At 45.2% G+C, this 22,757-nt stretch overlaps 1 protein-coding gene across 3 annotated transcripts in view; it reads right to left on the reverse strand.

Moving 5' to 3' along the window:
- The window catches only part of SEC23B (SEC23 homolog B, COPII coat complex component), a 40,880-nt gene that overhangs the window by 688 nt on the left and 17,435 nt on the right, over positions 1 to 22,757 (reverse strand). For all 3 annotated transcript variants that reach the window (XM_079943767.1, XM_079943768.1, XM_079943766.1), the window contains 8 exons: positions 19,707 to 19,796; positions 18,878 to 18,984; positions 17,556 to 17,709; positions 14,606 to 14,683; positions 11,786 to 11,947; positions 10,862 to 10,948; positions 7,524 to 7,679; positions 7,077 to 7,142 (listed from right to left, as the gene is read on the reverse strand). In XM_079943767.1, the coding sequence (XP_079799893.1) occupies positions 7,077 to 7,142; positions 7,524 to 7,679; positions 10,862 to 10,948; positions 11,786 to 11,947; positions 14,606 to 14,683; positions 17,556 to 17,709; positions 18,878 to 18,984; positions 19,707 to 19,796 (900 nt within the window). The remainder of the gene's footprint in view (positions 1 to 7,076; positions 7,143 to 7,523; positions 7,680 to 10,861; positions 10,949 to 11,785; positions 11,948 to 14,605; positions 14,684 to 17,555; positions 17,710 to 18,877; positions 18,985 to 19,706; positions 19,797 to 22,757) is intronic.

Consider the following 22,757-nt stretch of genomic DNA (forward strand, 5'->3'; position numbering starts at 1 on the left):
GAAATGCTTATGATTCAATTGACGTTAAGGGAAAAAGTATTGAATAGAAACCTTGATTTCTAACAAGATTCCAATTTGTTAAAAAAATATATACATATGCACACACACAGATATACATGATATATACCTTTTATATTAACTAGAAAGAAGCCAGAAGTACTTAACTCTAGCTAGTAGCATTCTATGTAATTTAAACTTTCTTTCTAAAATTTTTTTTTACATATACTAGTCTTCTAAAAATGAAACGGTACTACTGTTATAATCAAAAAAGTATAAGCATGATTAAAGTTTTATAAAAGGATTTCTCTGGGAAGAAAGAGTAGATGTACTTTTCCTCATTCCTTCAACTAAGTACAACTAAAACCCCTGGATGTTTTATATAAAACAAACATAAGAAGACTTTGAAAGGTGGTGAAAAGACAGCATATTAACTAGAGACCCTGGGATGCAGGGAACCACACAGTGGCCAGTTCCCAGGGCTTCCTTTTTGCCTCACGCATGCGCGCCAGACTTGGAGCTGAAAAAGCTGGCAACAGTTACTGAGCACGGACAAAAACTACAACAAAAAGAGCCCACTTTCACTAGCAAAAGACCAGGGCAGCCTAGCAAGACAGAAAAGGCTGAGCGGATCGTGTAGACTTGCACCCCTCACATGGCAGTACTGAGGGACCCAACAATCCCACCACGGTGGTATCAGAAAAGGCCAAGTATGGAGCCAGGGATTTCATCCCTGCTGGCCAGTAAGAAGTCTCCCTGCACCCATGGTGTCCGCAGAGACCACACAGGGAGCCTGGACTTCCACCCCACACCTGGTAGTAATAAGATGTCCACGCCCCAACCTCTGGGGTGGTATCAGAGAAGGCTTAGTGCAGAGAAAGCACTTTCACCATCACCCACCAGTGACAAGGCCACCTCCACAGGAGAATCAATGGGAACCAGGTGGGGAGCTGGAACTCCCGTCCCCACACACAGTAACAAGAAGTCGCCCTCCACCTCACGTGTCAACAGAGGCCAATGGAAAACCTGAACCCCTGTCTCACCTGGCAGAAATGAAACAATGTACCACCCCCTTCCCTGCCAGAGCAGTGTGACAAAAAGACAGCCAAAACAGGTTGAAATCAATCCAGGGTCTCATAACAAACATGAAAATGTCCACGTCTCAATCAAAAATCACTTGTTATGGGGCTTCCCTGGTGACTCAGTGGTTAAGAATCCGCCTGCCAATGCAGGGGACATAGGTTCGATCCCTGGTCCAGGAAGAGCCCACATGCCGCGGAGCAGCTAAGCCCATGCACCACAACTACTGAGCCTGTGCTCTAGAGCCCATGAGCCACAACTACTGAGCCTGCGCTCTAGAGCCTGCGAGCCACAACTACTGAGCCCGCGTGCCACAACTACTGAAGCCCGTGCACCTAGAGCCCGTGCTCCGCAACAAGAGAAGCCTCCGCGAGAAGCCAACGCACCGCAACGAAGAGTAGCGCCCGCTCGCCGCAACTAGAGAAAGCCCGCGTACAGCAACGAAGACCCAACGCAGCCAAAAATAAATAAATAAAATACATTTATATTTAAAAAAAATCACTTGTTATACCAAGAGTCAAGATCTCAAAATGAATGAGAAAAAAGACAGTCAACAGGTGTTAACACTATGAGTTGACGACGGTGTTAGAATTACCTGACAAAGACTAAAGCAGCCATGACAAAAATGCTTCAAGAAGCAATTAGGAACACACTTGAAACAAATGAAAACATAAAGCATCAGAAAAGAAATATAAGACAAAGAAAATCCAAATGAACATTTTATAACTAAAAAATACAGTAACATATAAAAAGTTTGAATGCAACAGCAGAAAGGGAACAGAGAAAAGAGTCAATAAACTGGAAGATAAAAATAATAGAAAGTACCCAACTGAGCTGTGGAACTACAAATGAACTAACATTTGCGTCACTGAGGTCCCAAAGAGAAAGGCAGGCAAGGCAGGCTGAAAAAGTATTGTAGAAAGTAATGACTGAAAACTATCCAAGTTTGGCAAAAGGCATAAATATACAGAATCAAGAAGTTGGGCAAATTCCAAATAGGATAAATTCAGAGAAATTCACACAAAAACGTATGGTATTTCAACATTTGAAACTAACAAAGAAAACATTTTGAAAGGGTCCAGAGAAAGATTACATTTTATCAATATTTTTCAACTGCCGAAGAAAAAGGACTGTCAACAGAATCTTATATCCAGAGAAAATATTGTTCAGGATTGAAGAGGAAATCAAGAGATTCTCAAATGAAGGAAAACTAAGAGTCTATCACCAGAAAACTTACCTTGAAAAGAACTGCTAAAGGAAGATTTCTAAACAGAAAGGAAAAGATAAAAGAAGAAACTCTGGAGTATTAAGAAGCAATAAAGGACACAGTAAGCAAAACTACAGATAAAAATAAGAGGTTTTCCATCTTCTCTTAGATTTATAGATTATGGCTGAAGAAAAACTGTAACACTGTCTGGTGCACACAGAGGAAACATTTAACACAATTATATCATAAATGGGAGAGGGTAAAGGGACATGAAGTGAGACTGGGGTAGGTTTTCTATACTGCATTTGAACTGGTAAAAAAGATAACACCAGTAGACCATGATAAGCTAGATACACATAATGTAATGTAATGCTCTAATATCTAGAGCAACCAAGAATAACCACTAAAAAATGCTACAAAAAGAGATATACTAAAAAAACCACTGTGAACAAGTTGAAATGGAATTATAAGGAATGTTCAAGTAACCCACAGGAAGGAAGGAAAAAGAAAACAGAGAAATGAAAAGCACAGAAAACAAAAAAATAAAATGGCAGACTTAATAAGCCCTAACGTATCAGTAACTACATTAAATATAAATGGTCCAAATAAGCAAATTTATTATGAGTTTAGCAGAGTAGATTAAAAAAATATATAATGATAGAAGCAGGTTGAAAGTTAAAGGATGGAAAGAGGTATATCATGCAAACATTAATTTTTTTGCATAAACAAAAAGAATAAAAGAAAGATAAGTGTGGGCTTTATAAAGGCCAGATAAAGTAGATAGTAGTGCAAACAAAATTACCAGAGATAGTGGGGACATCATATAATGATAAAAGGGTCAATCCACCAAAAAGAAAGGGCAATCCTAAGTGTGTATGCAACAAACAACAGAGCTGAAAAATATGTGAACAAAAACCTGACAGAACGCAAAAGAGAAACAAACTCACCATTAAGAGTTGGAAACTTCAACATCCTCTCTCAAAAACGGATAGAACTATACAGATAATCAGCAGGGATATGTAAGAACTCAACACCACCATCGACTAACAGGACTTAATTGACATTTATAGGACAATTTATCCAACAATAGCAGAACGCCTATTCAAGTGACCATGGAACATATGCCAAGACAGACCATATCCTGGGCCATAAAACAAACTTCAACAAATTTTTAAAAATTGAAATAATACAAAGTATATCCTCTAACCACAATGTAATCAAAACAGAAATCAATTAACTGAAGACAACAAGAAAATCTGTGGAAACTAAGCAATATTTCTAAATAATCCAAGAGTCAAAGAAGAACCCTCAAGAGAAATTTTAAAAGAATATATCAAATTGAATGAAAATGAAAATACAACATAATCAAAACCTGTGGGACACAGCAAAAGCAGTACTGCAGAGGGAATTAAGAGCACTAAATGCATACACTGAAGAGAAGTCTCACGTCAATAATCTAAACTCCTATCTCAAGAACCTAGAAAATGAAGGAAATAAACCTAAAGCAAGCAGAAGGAAGAAAATAAGGATTAGAGCAGATATAAATGACACTGAAAATAGACAACAGAACAACAAAAGGAAACAAGTATTCAGATTGGAAAGGAAGAAATGAACTGTCCCTACTTGCAGAAGACATGACTGTCTATTTTTTTGTAAAAAATCCCAAGGAATCTACCAAAAAACTCCCAAAAGTAATAAGTGACTCAGGAAGGTCACAGGATATTAGACAAGTATACAAAAATAACTTTATTTCTATATATAGATGGTTGCTGACTTATGACTTTTTGACTTTATGATGGTATAAAAGCAGTACTCATTCAGTAGAAACCATACACATTTTGAATTGTGGTCTTTTCCTAGGCTACCAACATGCAGTATGATCCTCCCCCGTGATACTGGGTGGCTCCCAGCCACACTGATCATATGGGTCAACAACCAAGACACTCACAACCATTCTGTTTTTCACTTTCAGTACAGCATTCAATAAGTTACATGAGATATTCAACACTTCATTATAAAATACGGTTAGGTGTATTAAATGCATTTTCAAGTTATGATGGATTTATTGGGATGCAATCGCCTCACAAGCTGAAGAAGATCTGTACTAGCAATGAACAACTGGACAGTGAAATTAAAAGTACAGTACCATTCACAATCACCCAAAAAAAAAAAAGAAAGTGAAAAAACACAACACCGATGAAAGAAATAAAAATAGATTTAATAAATGTTCAGGGAATTCCCTGGTGGTCCAGTGGTTAGGACTTGGCGCTCTCACTGCTGAGGGCCCAGGTTCAATCCCTTGTCGGGGAACTAAGATCCCACAAGCTGTGCGGCATGGCCAAAAAAAAAAAAAAAAAAAAGTTTATAAGAAACCTGTACAAGGGCTTCCCTGGTAGCACAGTGGTTCAGAATCTGCCTGCCAATGCAGGGGACACGGGTTCAAGCCCTGGTCCGGGAAGAGCCCACATGCTGCAGAGCAACTAAGCCCATGCGCCACAACTACTGAGCCTGTGCTCTAGAGCCTGTGAGCCACAACTACTGGGTCCGCGCGTCTAGAGCCCATGCTCCGCAACAAGAGAAGCCACCACAATGAGAAGCCCGCGCACCGCAACGAAAAGTAGCCCCCGCTCGCCACAACTAGAGAAAGCCCGCACACAGCAACAAAGACCCAACACAGCCAAAAAAAAAAAAAGAAACTGTAAACAACCCAGCTGTCCTTCAATGGGTGAATGATTAAATAAAATGCAGTATGTCTATACCACAGAATACTACTCGGCAAATAAAAAGGAACAAATTACCTATATATTTGACACTTAAATGAATCTCTAGATAAGTATGCTGAGGGAAAAAAGCCAATCCCAAAAGTTTACGTACCATGTGGTTTCATATATGTAACCGTTTTTTTTTTAAGTAAATTTATTTATTTATTTTTGGCTGTGTTGGGTCTTCGTTTCTGTGCGAGGGCTTTCTCCAGTTGCGGTGAGCAGGGGCCGCTCTTCATTGCGGTGCGCAGGCCTCTCACTGTCGTGGCCTCTCCCATTGCGGAGCACAGGCTCCAGACGCGCAGGCTCAGTAGTTGTGGCTCACGGGCTTAGTTGCTCCGCGGCATGTGGGAATCTCCCCAGACCAGGGCTCAAACCTGCGTCCCCTGCATTGGCAGGCAGATTCCCAACCACTGCGCCACCAGGGAAGCCCTATGTAACCGTTTTTTAAAAATTGAAGTATAGCTGATGTACAATGTTGTGTTAACTTCTGGTGTACAGCAAAGTGATTCAGCTATACATACATACATATATTCTTTTTCATATTCTTTTCCATTATGGATTATTACAAGATATTGAATACAGTTCCCTGTGTATATAACACATGTTAACTTTTTAATGACAAAATTATAGAAATAGAAAACAGGAGATCAGGAGAGAAGTGAGCATAACTATAAAAGGGCAACATGAGAGATCCTTGTGCTGGTGGAAATGCATATCTTAATGTCCTGGTTATGATACTGTATTACAGTTTTGCAAGATGTTACCACGGGGGGGCGGGGGGACTGGGCAAAGAGCAAAGGGGATCTCTCTGTATTGTTTCATACAACTGCATATAAATTTACAATTACCTCCCAAAAAATGTTATAAGAAAACAGAATGAAAGAAAAGACTCATTTGAAGGAGACATAAATGCTAGGAATAATTAAATAAAGAAGGAAATTGGCGGCTTCCCTGGTGGCGCAGTGGTTGAGAGTCCGCCTGCCGATGCAGGGGACACAGGTTCGTGCCCCGGTCCGGGAAGATCCCACATGCCGCGGAGCGGCTGGGCCCGTGAGCCATGGCCGCTGAGCCTGCACGTCCGGAGCCTGTGCTCCACAATGGGAGAGGCCACAACAGTGAGAGGCACACGTACCGCAAAAAAAAAAAAAAAAAAAAGGAAGGAAATTGGAGCCTAAAAAGTGAAGAGGAGGCAGAAGGAACGGTGAGCGTTGAGTCCATGTGTTTGCCTTGCATTCCCGGGGGAGACAGAAGTGTGGGGACTCTGGGCAATGCCACTGTGTCTCCCAGGGAAGCACGTGGAGGCCACAGTTCAGTGTTCTGTCCTCTGGCCTGAACCTGTCAGACTCTGCTGTGTACTGCAGAAGGGGATCCACACAGGGCATGTCCCCACCCCCAGCCTACACAGAAGTCCCTAGTCCCCCCTTATCCAGGGTGGGCAGCTTCCAAGACCCCAGTGGCTGCCTCAAACCACAGGTAGAACAGAACCCTGCACGTACTAAGGTTTTCCTGTACAGGTGCTAATTAATATTGGCATATACAGTATGGAAACACTGGACAAAGATAACGCACTCCCCAGGTAGGAGGGAGCGGGAAGGTGTGAGATTTCACCATGCTACTCAGAATGGTGTGAAATTCAAAACTAAGGCATTATTTCTGGAATTTTTTGACCACAGCCGACCTCAGATAACTGAAACCTTGTAAAGCAAAAATATGGATAATGAGGATTACTGTATTATTCAAAGTTTCCTTCCCAGCAAAATACCCAAGTTACTCTGTCTCTGGGCCAAAAGGGATTCAATTCAATAAATGTGTAGACTTATTTATTTATCTTTTCTTTCTCTTTTGGCCGCACCTTGCAGCTTGCAGGATCTTAGTTCCCCAACCAGGGATCGAACCCAGGCCCCGGCAGTGAAAGCGCCGAGTCCTAACCACTGGACCACCAAGGAATTCCCCAATTTGTAGAATTTAAAAACAAGTTTTTAAGAAAGCAGCCTGGCCTCCTCCTCAAATACCTGACAATTACTCACCTGTCCCCAAGCATACAGGTTATTGTGTGTCTGAGATGGATTCACTTTGGACAAAAGGAAGCGAGCCTTTAAAAAAAAAACGAGAGAGAGATTTAGATTTAAAGATTAAAAGTGGCATTAATATTAGTGTAATAGAAAAGAAGTTTTTACATTTTTTTTGTTAAATTAGAAACTTTTTACCACATAGGAACCCATTTCTTTAGTTTAAGCCCAAAGCTTCTCCATTTATTAGGGTTCCTGAAACATGAAGTGTATTTCATTCTGGCAATCCTCTACCTTACACTAACATATTCTGACCACTCATTTAAAAAGAAGTCATATTTGGAAGCTGACCTGTATGTCAGTTTATGTCACCATATAAGATACGAACCAGGCAGTTTGGATTTATAGCCATGAGAATGCATAATAAAGCCAACAGAGCATCAGGGCCGGGCTGGGCTTGCTCACCTGGCTGCCTCCGTGCTCCGTGTTGATGTACCGCGGCATGGGGAAGCGCGTGTGCAGGATCTCCTGAGCATCGTCCAGGGGTGCCTGCAGAAGGTGCTTGAAGTTTTCGTACTCAGGCATGTCCTGGTAGCCTGCTTTCTGCCACTGGGCTATGGTCTACACCAAAACAAAGAAATCAAAACTACTGTGGAGGTGCTGTGATGACAACCTTCTCTGACGCCCCTGACATTCTAAAGTCCCACCCAGAACTTGTTTCCAGTGACGAAGTCTTCTGTCGAGAGAGATGAGTGTCCGAGGGGAGCCATGTGGAGCTGTCCAGGAGCATGAGTAAGCCGAGCACTGCGTCCACGACACTGCCACCTACACAGTCCCGCCAGAAATGTCAGTGCCCACCACACCTCCCCTCCCCTTTCTAACTGTACTGACAAACACCCCGGATCGGGTGCCCCAAGGAGCCCTGGGTTCCCCTGCTTTCCACCTCCCCCGCTATCACTCGGTCTAGCCCTCACATCCTCACCACCCCTGGTAGGGAACGGGGTTTGCCGGCTTCCTATACAGACTCCACTGTCCTTTCTTTTTCCTGGTGGTACAATTCTCACGCCCTCCTCCAGTGCTCGGCAGTCCCACGGGCGGGTGGGACCGACTCCACCCCAACCCCTGCTCCCCTGGGCCCCAAGCCTCTTGGTGGTGGAGATAAACTATAAGAATCAAAGCATGTGTGTTAATTAGGCAACAAGCAGAAGGCAATACACCAAAGTGTGGAAAGGAAAGACTGTCTCTCCAACTAAACATGGTGTCTCAATCCTTCTTTCATTCCCGTCAGCAACTGTGTTAGGAAACACACCTTAATCACGCCGGAAATGAAGAAATACTCACTGACTGATTAATATATCTTTATAACTAAACGGAAGTGCTTTCACATGTTACTTGGGGGATACTAAAAAAGAAAGCAATGGAGAAAGAAAATGGAGTAAGAAGACGTAAGAAATGAGGAATGTGTTCTGGAAACAGAACTGCTGTCAGGAGACCAGCCTGCTCTCACCTCCGCCGCGGCGCCAGCGCCGTTTCCCAGGTCTTAATTTCTGACTGGCTGGCGGCGTGGAGGGAATGCCCATCGGCTTGCTTGGGACCAAGAGTTCATAAGAACCCCTGCAATCAGAAGGCTTAGGACTTTTAAAGGGTGAGAGCGAGGTCATCTGCCTTCATCTTTAGAACCTATCCCTTGCACACAGAAGGTGCTCAATCAACGTGTAAAGGAACAGGATAGCGGCTGTAGTCAGAGATGTCTATAAGGGATGAGCTGAAGACACAGGAAGCTCCTGAAGGCATCAGTGGGAACAGCAGCTGGTCGGTCACCCGGCCTTAAGTCTAGGACCACTACTGACGACCTGGCACCTGTGGCCAAGTGGCTAGCAGAGTGGCTGTTAATACACTGAAAACAGTTTAAAGTTATAAAATGCCTGTTAGTATTAGAAAAACCATTTCTTTCTAGGGCATTAAAGAATGCTGAAACACAATTTACATCTTTTCAGGACATTTGAAATCACTTCTAATATACAGACATCAGGAAGTCAAGTCAGTTGTTAAAGCAATGTACTAAAGGTAAAAAATGTACAATAGACAAAAAAGAGAATATATCCATGAATATAACACTCAGTTAAAGGATTTTCTCCTGAGGAGCCATTCCTTTCCTTAGGGCATGAACCTCTTTGAGAAAGAAATACATGCTGCCCTGAACACCATCCACAGCCATCCTAGGGATCCACAGACCTGGCGTAAGGTTCACTGGGCCACATTATCTCAGAGAAAAAACTCTAGTCGCAAACTTAGCAGTATTTACTAGTGACTCTAACATAACTCTGAAAGGACAGTGTGAATATAAAAAGCTTACTGACGAAAAGTAAACTGATCTTGCCTGACAACTCAGAAAGCAATAAATCATAGTGATTTAAAAGGACCACCTGAAAAACAGTATGGAGGTTTCTCAAAAAACTAAAAACAGAACTACCATATGACCCAGCAATTCTACTCTCCTGGGTATATATCCGTAAAAAACAAAAACACTAAATCGAAAAGACACATGCACCCCAATTTTCATAGCGGCATTATTTATAATTGCCAAGATATGGAAGCAACCTAAGTGTCCATCAACAGATGAACGGAGAAAGAAAATATGGTAGATATATAAATGGAATACTACTCGGCCATAAAAAAGAATGAAAATTTGCCATCTGCAACAACATGGATGGACCTAGAGGGTATTCTGCTAAATGAAATAAGTCAGACAAAGACAAATACTGTATGATATCACTTACATGTGGAATCTGAAAAATATAACTAGTGATGTAACAAAAAACAAGCAGACTCACAGGTACAGAGAACAAACGAGTGGTCTGTGGAGTGGGGGGCAGTGTATATACAGGCGGGGGAGTGGGAGGTACAAACTACTGGCTCAAGGATGTGTTGTACAACATGAGAAAAGTAACCTTTAAAAAGTGTATAGGACTTCCCTGGTGGTGCAGTGGTTGAGAGTCAGCCTGCTGATGCAGGGGACACGGGCTTGTGCCCCAGTCCAGGAAGATCCCACATGCCGCGGAGCGGCTGGGCCCGTGATCCATGGCCGCTGAGCCTGCGCGTCCAGAGCCTGTGCTCCATAACGGGAGAGGCCACAACAGTGAGAGGCCCACATACCGCAAAAAACAAACAAACAAAAAAAAACAGTGTATAAAAAAATTAGGGAATTCCCTGGTGGTTAGGACTCCACGCTTTCACTGCCGAGGGCACAGGTTCAATCCCTGATCGGGGAATTAAGATCTCGCAAGCCTTGCAGCATGGCCAAAAAAAAAAAGCTGCATAAAAATTTAAAAAAATAAAAGGACAACCTGACATTTACATATAGCAAGTAATATTAAAATTACTAAATATACAAATACCAGGGCTTCCCTAGTGGCGCAGTGGTTGAGAGTCCGCCTGCCAATGCAGGGGACGCGGGTTCGTGCCCCGGTCCGGGAAGATCCCGCATGCCGTGGAGTGGCTGCGCCCGTGAGCCATGGCCGCTGAGCCTGCGTGCCCGGAGCCTGTGCTCCGCAACGGGAGAGGCCACAGCAGTGAGAGGCCTGCATACCACAAAAATAAATAAATAAATAAATAAATAAATAAATATACAAATACCACCTTTTTCCCGGGTCCTGAAAAGAAATTTTATTCACTAGCATAAAAGCCACTATACTCATTATAATAAACTGTGGGTTTTCTAAGCCCAAATTCTTTTTTCAAATGTCATAAAATTAGTAAATTAGTAAAAAATGATAGTAAGAAAGAAATTAACTTCATCTTACCTCACCAAGATAAATGACAATTTGGAAGAATGTGTCCATCAGCAAAATTCTGTCAGCTAGAATGCTGCTACTGTCCAGGAGCACAGGCTGAAGCAAAAGGGAGAGATGGCATGTGTCTTCCCTCGGTGTCCACACGGCCACCTGCCAACCCCACACCCAGCCGGGAGGGTCTCATCTTCCTGCCAAATTCCCACATTCTGCTCCCTGACTAGGCAGTTCTAGATTCCAACTTTGTAGAAAACACAGGCTCCAAATAATCCCTCATCAACTAGGAAGTGAGATGAATGTTGTTATCTTTCGCTCTAGGAACCAGAAATAATTCCAAATTTTCTCAGTTTTGTGCTAGAAATATATTCTATCAGAGACACGTTTCTCTCAAATCTACTGCTGTAGATGACAGAGAACTCCAATGCCTACATGAAAAAGAACATCCTTTAATACAAATTTTAAAGTTTCCTACAAAATACATTTGACTATGACTTTTATTTCAATAAGAAAAGTAACTTAAACTTACATTCATTAAGCAAAATTTGAAAATTTCTACTCAAGAACAATAAATATTGAAATTTTGCTTTATTTCCTTATAGTTTTTAATTCTTACAGGCTTTAAAAAAGTCATAATTTAGAAAAGTTTCTACTTTTTTATTCAACATAAGGATTTATTTTATTATGTTACATAAACTTTGTGAATATTTCTTAGATTACTTAATTTTCCTGCTATTGAACATTTAAATTGTTTTCTAATTATACATGTCCTATGACTTTTTCCTATGCACATTTTTTTAATACTCAGAAATAATGTTAAATTACTATAAAGACTCAAAGTTTTCTTTTTTACAGTTTGGCTCTAAGAGTAAACGTGCTAGAAAAAAGTCTGTATTAGGTGATTCCAACTGTGGGAGAAGCACTCACAGCAGCCCTTACCTCTGGCGGCCCGTGAAAGGAATAGGAGTAGAGGATGGGCTGGATCATGATGAGGGACTGGGTTAGGTCCTGTCGGGCAAAGTGGTGTCGATAATACGACGACTCATCAGGGCTGTTGTTGAAGACTTGAAGAAACGGAGACCTCCGCAGATGGAACATGAACTGCATTTACAGAGAAAAAGACAAATGCACACAGCTGTCACCTTCCTAGACACCCAGAGAGCAGACCTGCCCCCGCCCTGGAAACAGGAGAACCCAGCCCTTAGGAACAAGGCCTCTGGGTTCAATGAACCAGAGTGGAATGGCAGCCCCGGGGGCCAGGGAGGAGGGAGGGGAGAGCTGCTGTTTAATGGTACAGAGTTGAGTTTCATGAGATGAGAAAGTTCTCGAGATTCCCTGCTCAACAATCAGACATACGTAACACTACACCACACTGCACACTTAAACGGTTAAGGTGGTCAATTTTATGTTATCGGGTTTTCACTACAATTAGAAATAAACATAATTTTTAGAAAAAGAGGAGGCCCTCTGGGCATGTCAAAGCTTCTGCATGAAAGAGGCAAGGCAAAGCACTGCTTTCTGGAGTCACCCGGCCAGGTCGCAGAGCAGAGTTTCTGCTCTGAAGAGGTCACAGTCCAGGGCGGAAAAGGCGCATTCAGGGCCCCAGCGCAGGAAAGTCCTGGCATGATGGGGTGGGGGTGGAGGTGCAGCAGGAGCGTCCCCAAAGCCCCTGGGGCCTAAAAGACGTGCGAGAAGAAGTCAGAGGCAGCGGAGGGACGCCAGGCACAGTGACAGCACAGGAGAGGGCAGAGTGCTGAGACAGAGGCAGAGCGCTGGGAGTGAGGAGCTCAAGGGAGAAAAGGCCAGGAGTCACCACTGCAGACAGAGATGCATTCCTTCCAGCCCCCAAGGAGCAGGGGGGGAGAGCAGCTGTTAGCTCACGCTAAAAAGCTGCCAGAAGATGAAAATGACCTGCCTTGAGAAGTACAAAGCTTCCTGAGAGGGACTTCCCTGGTGGCACAGTAGTTAAGAATCCGCCTGCCAATGCAGGGGACACAGGTTGATCCCTGGTCCAGAAGATCCCACATGCTGCAGAGCAACTAAGCCCGTGCTCCACAACTACTGAGCCCGCGCGCCTAGAGCCTGTGTTCCACAACAAGAGAAGCCACTGTAATGAGAAGCCCGCGCACCGCAACGAAGAGTAACCCCCGCTCGCCGCAACTAGAGAAAGCCCGTGTACAGCTCTGAAGACCCAACGCAGACAAAAATAAAACAAACAAAGCTTCCTGAGAAGCTTTTAAATATAATGAATTGTAGGTTCCTAAATTATGACCCAGGCTGATACTCGGCACATCCTACGTACAGGGCACAGAGCACTGGACAAGAATGATCGAGTCCCCCTGACAAGCCACGAGGAAAGCTCTCTTACCACCCCTAGTTCACAGGCAAGGAGACCGAGGGGCTGGCAACTTGCCCAACACCCCTCGCCACTGAGCGGTAGGGCCGGCCTCTGCTCCAGGCTGCCTGGCTCTGCACCTCTATGCTAGACGCTTCAACAGAAAGAATCTAAGAAATCATCTAAATTTGGTGGTTTTCAAACTGCCCTCCGAGCCTTAGAGGATCCTCGCGGCCCAGGGGTGCAGGTCACCACGTCTGTCTGCTCTCTGTGCTGGCTGTTGAGAGGCTCCTCTTGAAGAAAAGATTCCCTGGCTTTAGAAAGACTGCATGCCACTTCCCAGACCAACTCCATCCTTCTGAAGAGGTTCGGGACCTCATCCAAGACCGGCAGCAACACAGCCAGCAATGGAACCCGGTTCAGCCCTGACCCTGGCCGGGCCCGGCCTCTTTCCACAGCACTGTCCAGCCTCAACTGCTCGGGCACAGGACAGACAGGCACACGGCGGGGACTGCAGAGCCCTACTCTGGGCTGAGCGTCCAGTGAGGAGACCTCTGAAGCCCCCCTCCCTTAGCCCTGAGTCCAAGCTGTACAAGTTCATGACTGAGGCCTGCGTCCACTTGCCAAATCGAGTATTCAAAAAGGTAATACCTGATGGAGTACCAAAGTCCTAACAAGTTCACTTAAGATTGAGAGTTTGCTTCTTCCTACTTATTCCTCATTAAGGCATCCTTGAGGGAGGAGGGGAAAAAGGTTGAGTCTGCCTCCAGTTCTGGGGAAGCTGCACCTGTGAGGGCCCCGACCCGCACACCCCGGGCCCAGCTGTGGAGCTGGCTCCTGGCCGCCAAGCCAAACGGGTGCCTGGCCCGCGGCGGACCCGGGGTCAGCCAGCCTCACCCCTGAAGCGGAGCTGAGCCCCAGCTGCCACACTTACAGACGAGGGTAGAGGCTCAGAAAAGGCAGCACCCAGACCCCCGGCTGTGGTGCCTCACTCCACCACCCCCTCCCGGCTCTGAACGGTTCCACACACCTGGTCCCCGTCATGCACGGGTCTTCACAGTCACGACGCAGCACAGCCACTACAGACACGTCAACAACGTCTACCATGGTAACTGCGGTCTCATTTTGCTGCGTTCATGTTCACGGGTGACCGTCCACCCAGAACTTCTACAAATCAGAGGTCGTGTTGTGGCCTCAAAGCAACAATCCTGTTTTGCCTTCTCCCCAAAGTCTGTGCACCTGCTCTCTGCGTGTCACCTGCGTCTTCCATGGGGCTCAGGCACTGTCTGGCCTTGAACTGAACGACCTCATCACCTCCAAATGGAGTCTCAAAACACACAGAGTCCTGACTTGACCCTGAGAGCAGCGAGTTTTATTTCTATCACTTTCTTCTTTAGTTATTTTAAAAAACATGTATTACTTACCTGAGGATATAGAGAGAAGGAATCTGATAACCTAAAAGATGCGGGGTCTTCTTTGGTATATTGTCCAAACTTCTGACACTATTGAGAGAAAATAGAAAAAAAAAACACACACACACAAAAAACCTAAGTGAGTGTCACCTGAGAACTCCCTGGAGTAGGAGGGCCATGCCCCACTCTCAGCTCCGCCCCTGCCTGCCCGAGTTCCAGCCCAGCCCCCCCCAACACCCAGGGGATGTTAAATGCAGATCTGGGGGCAGAGGTGCTGAAGGCCCCACGTTCTAAGCAGCTTCCAGGCGATGCCGGCTGAGGCTGCTCCAACAGCGAGGGGCTAGAGAAGCCTTCTCAGGCGCCTCTTCCATAAGAAAATCCTCCAGGACTCTGACATCCTAGCAGTTACAGACAGGCCTAATGTTCTATTATTCTACAACTCCATTTTCTTCCTCCTCTCACAGGCAAATCTCTGAACATTTTCTCTTCCTGCCTTTATTTCCTCTTCATGTCATACTTCATTTCACCAGGGAGGCAGATGCCCACCATCTAAAGAGAGCTCATCTCTGGCAGTGACCCTCTTCCGACCGCATCCTTGCACAGACCTCACCTTCCTCAACTCCCTGCCACCATGAGCCATGTGACTCCCCGAACCTCCTGACCCCTCCTTCAGCCGCTGCAGCAGTGCCTTCCTACATCCTGTCACCTCTCCGACTGATTTTCTTTGCCTCATCCGACAGCCCGTCTCCCTACCTCCTCCTGACGACAGTGGGTTCCTCTGAGGTCAGTTCCTGGCCCTCTGCTCCCATCCTCCTTGCCTTGGCTACACACGACATGACGGCCAGGCCACAGTCACCCAAATCCCTCCCCCACATGCAGTGCTGACCTCCGACCCGAGCTCCTGTCAGGACCTATCCTAACTACAGGGTGGCTTTCCTTGGACATGCAAGTTCACATTCAAAATAAATTAAACTAGTACATTAGAAAAGGGGATTCCCCTCCCTCCCCCCTCACAGCTGCTCTCCTTTCCTGTTTCCCACTGCTCCATCATTCTTGCAGTTGCCCACACTTAAAACTTGAGTTAGCGTTGATGTTTTTCTTTTTTTCTTTTTTTTTTTTTTTTCCGGTACGCGGGTCTCTCTCACTGTTGTGGCCTCTCCCGTTGCAGAACACAGGCTCCGGACGCGCAGGCTCAGCGGCCATGGCTCACGGGCCCAGCCGCTCCGCGGCATGTGGGATCTCCCCGGACCGGGGCACGAACCCGTGTCCCCTGCATCGGCAGGCGGACTCTCAACCACTGCGCCACCAGGGAAGCCCAATGTTTTTCATTTTTGATTCCACGTATAGTTCGACCAAGTTTGGTCAATTCTTCTCTCGGCATACAGCCTGATTCCAAAGCTTCTCTCCCCTCCAACTGTACCACCGCCACCTTGGTCTCAGCTCCCTGGAGCCGGCGAAATCCTCCGCTGGCCTCCGTAACAGCAGCCCTTTCGCCCTCCGATTTACCTTATACAGGGACGGTGAATGCAGTGTGAACACAGCGTCATGCTGCTCTCACGCCCCCGCCTAAGAACCACACTTAACCCTTCCCCTCTAACACCCAGGCAGAGACTTCACTTTACAGTCAAGGCACTGCTCAAGCGACCTGCACCTTCACTGCTGCTCCCCCACCGTAGTCGCTGGTCACCCGTGACAGCGGCCTCTCCAGGGTCCCCAGCATGAACTGAATGCCCAGCTACACCCCACAGGCTTGTGGGTGCTGGGTCCTCCACTTGGCAAGCCTTGCCTTCTACTCTCTTTAAAAAGACTTGACTCAAGGCTCACTTCCCACCAGAAGCCTTCGCCAACCACTTGGACTCTCTGCTCAATTTCAAATTACGTTTGCAATGCTGACATTCCCTGAAAAAATGATTCTGTGGGACAGCAAGGGCACACATAGGGCTAAACAAAGTTAAATAAGTTTTGTTACTGTGCTCTTCAGGACCTTTGATCACTAACACGTGCTGTGAATTTACAAACTGTAAGATCATAAGGTATCTCAATTATTGATTTATTGCTTCGTGTCTCCAAACTTACCCTTTTCGCCGGCTGTGAGATGGATCTGGGGCCCTTAAATATTTTTCCCCTGCCAGGGCACTACGTTAGGCTTGGTCAGCGGATGGTTGCAGCGTCTTCACGCAGCACTGGCGCCTGCAGCCCCCCAGCCCTGTGCGCCCCTGCTGAGACGCCTCCTGGTGAACGGTTTTCTCGGTGAATTTCTACTAAGAGGGTGAATTTCTACTAAGTTCCTCCAGCAGGCATCACGGCAACGTCTCTGCTCTAAGAGACCCAACGAGCCATGGCCCTGCCCCACGTGGGGCTCCATCAGCCCTGGGAGGATGCGGGTCTTGCTGGGGTGTTCTACCTCAGCCTGGAAGTAGCACCCCTCGGATATACTATCCTGTATCCTTCAGACTTCTCTTTACCTCTTACTAGCCAATCCCTCATTATTCTAATTCCCTGCTGCGACACTAATTCTTTATATAACACTCCCCCCGTTTAAACTACCGCGTGGCTTCTCTCTCCTGATTAGACCCAGAATGACACATCAGGCATCTCCTCACACTCACTGGGCCATGGACCCCTACTTCCCCCCAAACCCTCCAAGACCTAGAGGGAAAACAGAGAACCACAGGATACACAGGGACTCATCTAAGTCAACCCACAACGCACTCAGATTTGTACCGTTACCTAAACGGCCTGTGTGTGGTGTTTCTTCCCAACTGTAACATGAGCCCTTGGGGGAGATGCATATTTAACACTTCTTTTACATCATTCTCAGAACGCCTGGTGTTTGGCATGAGGTAAGCCACTGATAAAATTCTTATTTACTGGCTGTATAAAATAATAGGTTTAAACAACAGTTTTCTCAAAAGTAGACCAGAGACCAAGATTGAACGTAGTGCCACTGTCCCCAGCTTACCAGTCGGATGAGCTGTCGGTCCAGCCACCGGAGCACATCCGGCCCCTCCTCCGACTCCGCTCGGAACACTCCCAGCCGCGCCATCAGGACCGCTGCAGCCTCCTGGTCAAATGCTGCTTCGATGTGTTTGAGCTGACTCTGTGCATCTGCCCAACTGACCATTCCAGAGTGAGTGCTGTGCTTGCACGCGGGAGAGGCCTGAGAGCCAGCTCTCCAATAAGACACAGACATGGATACATGACAGAGGTGTGTGTGTGTGTGTGTGTGTGTGTGTGTGCGCGCGCGCGCGCACATAATCTGTTCCTGTATTTTTACACACACACACACACACACACACACACACACACACACACACACACAATGGAATATTACTCAGCCATGAAAAAGAATGCAATTCTGCCGTTTGCAACAACATGAATGGACATGGAGAATATTATGCTTAGTGAAATAAGTCAGACAGAGAAAGACAAGTACTAAATACTCTGTGTTATCACTTATATGTGGAATCTAAAAAATGAAACAAACGAATATAACAAAACAGAAACAGACTCACAAATATAGAGAACAAATTAGTGGTTACCAGTGGGGAGAGGGAAGGGGAGAGGGGCATAAGAGGTAAAAACTACTACGTATAAAATAAATAAGTTAAAAGAATATACTGTACAGCATAGAGAATATACCCAACATTTTGTAATAACTTTAAATGGAGTATAAACTATAAAAGTTTCAAACCACTGTATGATACACCTAAAACTAATATAATATTGTAAATCAACTATACTTCCAAAAAACTTTTTTTTCAAAATAAAATAAAATAAAATAAAATGAATGAGCTAGAGGCTTTTATGCACTGACATGGAAGGTGTCCTTGACACATTCTTGCGAAAATCTTATGAATATCTTCACATAAGCCATCATGTATATAATATACACACGTGGTCTATAACTGCATAGAAATGGGATTGTGAAGTTACATGTCACATGTCAGTACAGTGATAGCATTTTACCTCTGGGGAGAGTGGGAGAAACCCATTCTTTACATACTTATGTGCTGCCTGAATCTTTTATAAGGAGGGTATATTTATAGGTCACTTATTTCATAAATAATGAAAAATGACTTTTAATGAACTTATTCCTACTGAAAGGAGAGTCTTCTAAGCCGGCAGTGCCTCCTCCTCGTCCTGCTCTGATCAAATGAGCCAGTGAGGGCTGGTGAGAACCATTCACTCAGCGGAATCACAGAGATAAACTACTAGATGTTAGACTCTCTCTCCATAGCAAAAAGCCAGAGGTTCAGCGGAGAGGAAGCCGGGGCCACTCACTTGCGGGCGATGGTAGTCACGCGGATGCGCCGCTGGGTGCTGGAGTGCTGATAGTGCGTGACGAACTGGATGGCGCCGCGGCCCCCCTGCGGGATCGGGGCGTTGTGCTGCAGGATGAGAGGCCAGCACCCATTACTGTCACCACATGACCCCACACAAGCGGTCACAGAGCCTGTGCACTCGTCCTAAGACAACTGACATGGCGGTGACCGCAAGATTCTTGATGCGTTCTGAATGGTCCACTTAAATTCGGGGCATTTCACTGTTTGCAACTTTTACCTCAAAAAAGAGAACCATATGGAAATAAATACTGAACGTGAGTTGATATACACGTTGAAGGGTTTAGGGATGAAAGACACTGGTGACTGCAATTTGCTTCGAAATGCATCCAAACACAATGAATTGGGGAATGGCTAGATGTGTAACAAATCAAACAGAGCGAAATGTTAGTTAGAGAACCTGAGTGGTTGATACTTGGGTATTCACTGTGCAAATCCTACTTATCATTCTATACATTTGAATTTTAAAAAATAAAATACTGGGGAAAAACTGACACACTCAAAAATTCACCAACATTATGATGGCTGGCAAAAGCCATTCCTCTTCTGATGACCTTATCAGTTCAACAACAAATTGACAAAAGCAGTTTGCTGTCTGACTCTGACCATACCCTGGAAGGAATAAAAAAGATGATGTCAGACTAAGATCAGGCTAAACACAGCCCAAAGTAGCATCACTTTGTGGAGAAAGAAACCGGAGGCCACCAGTCTGTAACAAATCAGAAAACACAACATTGAGACGCAACTATTCATGAAAAAATGCAGCCCACCTGATTGACTACTTCAAAGTAGATGCCGAGTGTAGACGTGGGATCCAGGCCACAGATTTTCCACTGACTCGTGCCACCAACACCAAGCTCCTAGGGGAGAGAAGAGGGATTAAAAAGAAATGAAACAAAAAAGATGCTCCTGTGATTACCTGCTGATGAAAGGCACTGACTCTGAGAAGGGCAGGTCCCTTAGAATATCTCATTCCAAATGAAAATTTAAATTTCGGGACTTCCCTGGTGTTCCTGTGGGTAGGACTCTGCACTTTCAGTGCAGGGGGCGCGGGTCCCATCCCTGGTCGGGGAACTAAGATCCCGCATGCCACGCAGTGCGGCCAAAAAAAGAAAAAAAAAATTTTTTTTTAAATTTCACTGAAAAAAGTACAATTCCAGACCAGAATAAAGTTTAACGTTTATTACAGTACTTTACAGTTAGGCTTTTTATACGGGCACTCTGGTCAGTTTTCATTACGTCGTTGAGCTTTATCTACACACACACACACACACACACACACACACACACACACACACACACACACACACACACACACACACACACAATACATAACACTGATGTCAAGTGAGAGAATCAGGTCAGGGATGGGGATGAAGTAAATACTTGAAAAGAAAAAGAATTACCTGCTTAGCTTGAAAGATTTATGTACTTCTTCCACCATTATTAGAACAAGAAATAATTACAGAACTTTAGCTGTTAAATATTAATTTTTAACCCAATTCCTTTATGCAAAAGCTACATATAAATTCTTGGTAAGACAACTGAGATTTTAATCATGTGAAGGCTGCTTTGTGTTGACTAGTTGAATGACTCCCAGCAATAAATAAGTTCACTTGGGCTTCCCTGGTGGTGCAGTGGTTGAGAGTCCGCCTGACGATGCAGGGGACATGGGTTCGTGCCCCGGTCTGGGAAGATCCCACATGCCGCGGAGCGGCTGGGCCCGTGAGCCATGGCCGCTGAGCCTGCGTGTCCGGAGCCTGTGCTCCGCCACAGGAGAGGCCACAACAGTGAGAGGCCCGCGTACCGCCAAAAAAAAAAAAGTTCACTAAAACATGAAGGGTATCACTGTTTTAAGCATGACATCTAGAAGAAAAGTCTGCAGGTGTCAAATACCTAGAACCATTAACCAAGAAGATCACTAGACTCTGAAACATACATTTGATCATGCTAGAGACAGCAAATACTATACATTTTAACACCTCATTATAATATGGGATACCATCCTTAGAAAGTAACACAATTATGCATCAGAGTCACGATACATACCTCTTCTGTTACTCTGAATCCACCCAAACTGTACAGTGTCAGCTGAGTACAGCTGACAACCAGTCTGGTCTCTCTACAAAGCCATGCCAGGAGCCCATGTCCCTGGCCACAGAACCAGCAATCTCAGGAAGGTGATGGTCAGAGGAGAAAGGGAAGAGTCACAGCTCTACAGTGCAGGCTGGGGAGGACACCCTACGTTTCACAAGTCTTTCCCAAGCAAGATCGTGAGACGAATGGATTCCTAGGTGTTCACCTTCCCTTTCAGGGCCTTTTCTAAAAGAGGCACATAACATCTGCTGGACAGTCGAAGGCTGCACCCACAGACAATGGCAAGGAAGTAAAAGGAGCCTGTCTGCCCCCCTTTCTTGCCTTGCTAATCCCTTCTCTCAAATCTCTCTCCACACCTTTTGACTCCATTTTTAATATGAAACCTGTTAAAATTTCAAATCAAGGGGATTCAGAGCATGTCACCCAAAATATGCCAGGCTGGCATAAAGATTATTTTAAGCTGTAGGTAATTATTAAAAAGAAGACATAAGGGGCTTCCCTGGTGGCGCAGTGGTTGGGAGTCCGTCTGCCGATGCAGGGGACACGGGTTCATGCCCCGGTCCGGGAAGATCCCACATGCCACGGAGCGGCTGGGCCCGTGAGCCATGGCCGCTGAGCCTGCGCGTCCGGAGCCTGTGCTCCGCAACGGGAGAGGCCACAACAGTGAGAGGCCTGCATACCGTAAAAAAAAAAAAAAAAAAAAAAGAAAAAGGCAGACGTAAGAAAACTCTCTATCCTCCTCCTACCAGGAAGTCAGGAGCTTCTTAACCATCAAAGACAACGCTAGATGCTTATCAGTCCAGAGGCAGCACCAGAAGAATATATGTAACAACTCTTGGTAAAACAACCTTCCTTTCCCATCCGTCTCCCCCATCTGTCTACTCTTCCACAATTTGCCACCCCTAGAAGATCAAGGTCCCTTTCCTTTGTCTTGTCACTTATCTACACATTTATTGTAAAAGAACATTTATTGTTAAGATGCCAACTAATCCCAAGGTCTAACTCCCTCTGAGTGACTCATCACTGAGTATGTACGTGCTGTGTTATGTGTGTGATGCACACGTTAATAAACTTGCTTGTTTTTCTCCTGTTAGGCTGTGTTTCGTCAGTCTAATTTGCAGGGTCCCAGCCAATGAAACTAAGATGGGTAGAGGAAAAAGAAAAATTTCCCTCCCCTATAGCACCAACCCTCAAGCGTGGCCACAAACCCTCCAGAGTCCCACAAGCATTGTATTCTCTCACTAATACACAAATTCCTTATGTAAGCATCTACCCTGCCTTGATCAGAAGAACTGTAAATATGGAATTAGGAAATCACCAGTTTATTGTGATTCAAATACAGTGATTCAGGATAATCATTGGATAACCTAAAACCAGAAGGTGAAAGGCTACTGGCAGACAAGATACTCATGTTGTGCTACAATCTTGTTCAACAGATCTCCTGCTAATGGCAAAAAGGAAACGGGCCCCTGTAATTGAAGGACAGTCATCACCTCACAACTCAGAATGAGGTACACAGATCACTCAGGAAGCACGGGGGACAGAAAGGTTTAACCCGAATCTAATCATTCATCTAACCTCCACTTTACAGCAAATACAGCGAGGACAGAAAACAAGTCAGACGAGGAAACGAACATACGGAGACACTCAATTACAGAAGACTCCTGGCACTTGGCACTGTCTCTTCAATAGACCAACATCATCAAACAAAACAAAACAAGCAA

Source organism: Stenella coeruleoalba, assembly GCF_951394435.1.
Source record: "Stenella coeruleoalba genome assembly, chromosome: 15".
Taxonomy (NCBI): Eukaryota; Metazoa; Chordata; class Mammalia; order Artiodactyla; family Delphinidae; genus Stenella; species Stenella coeruleoalba.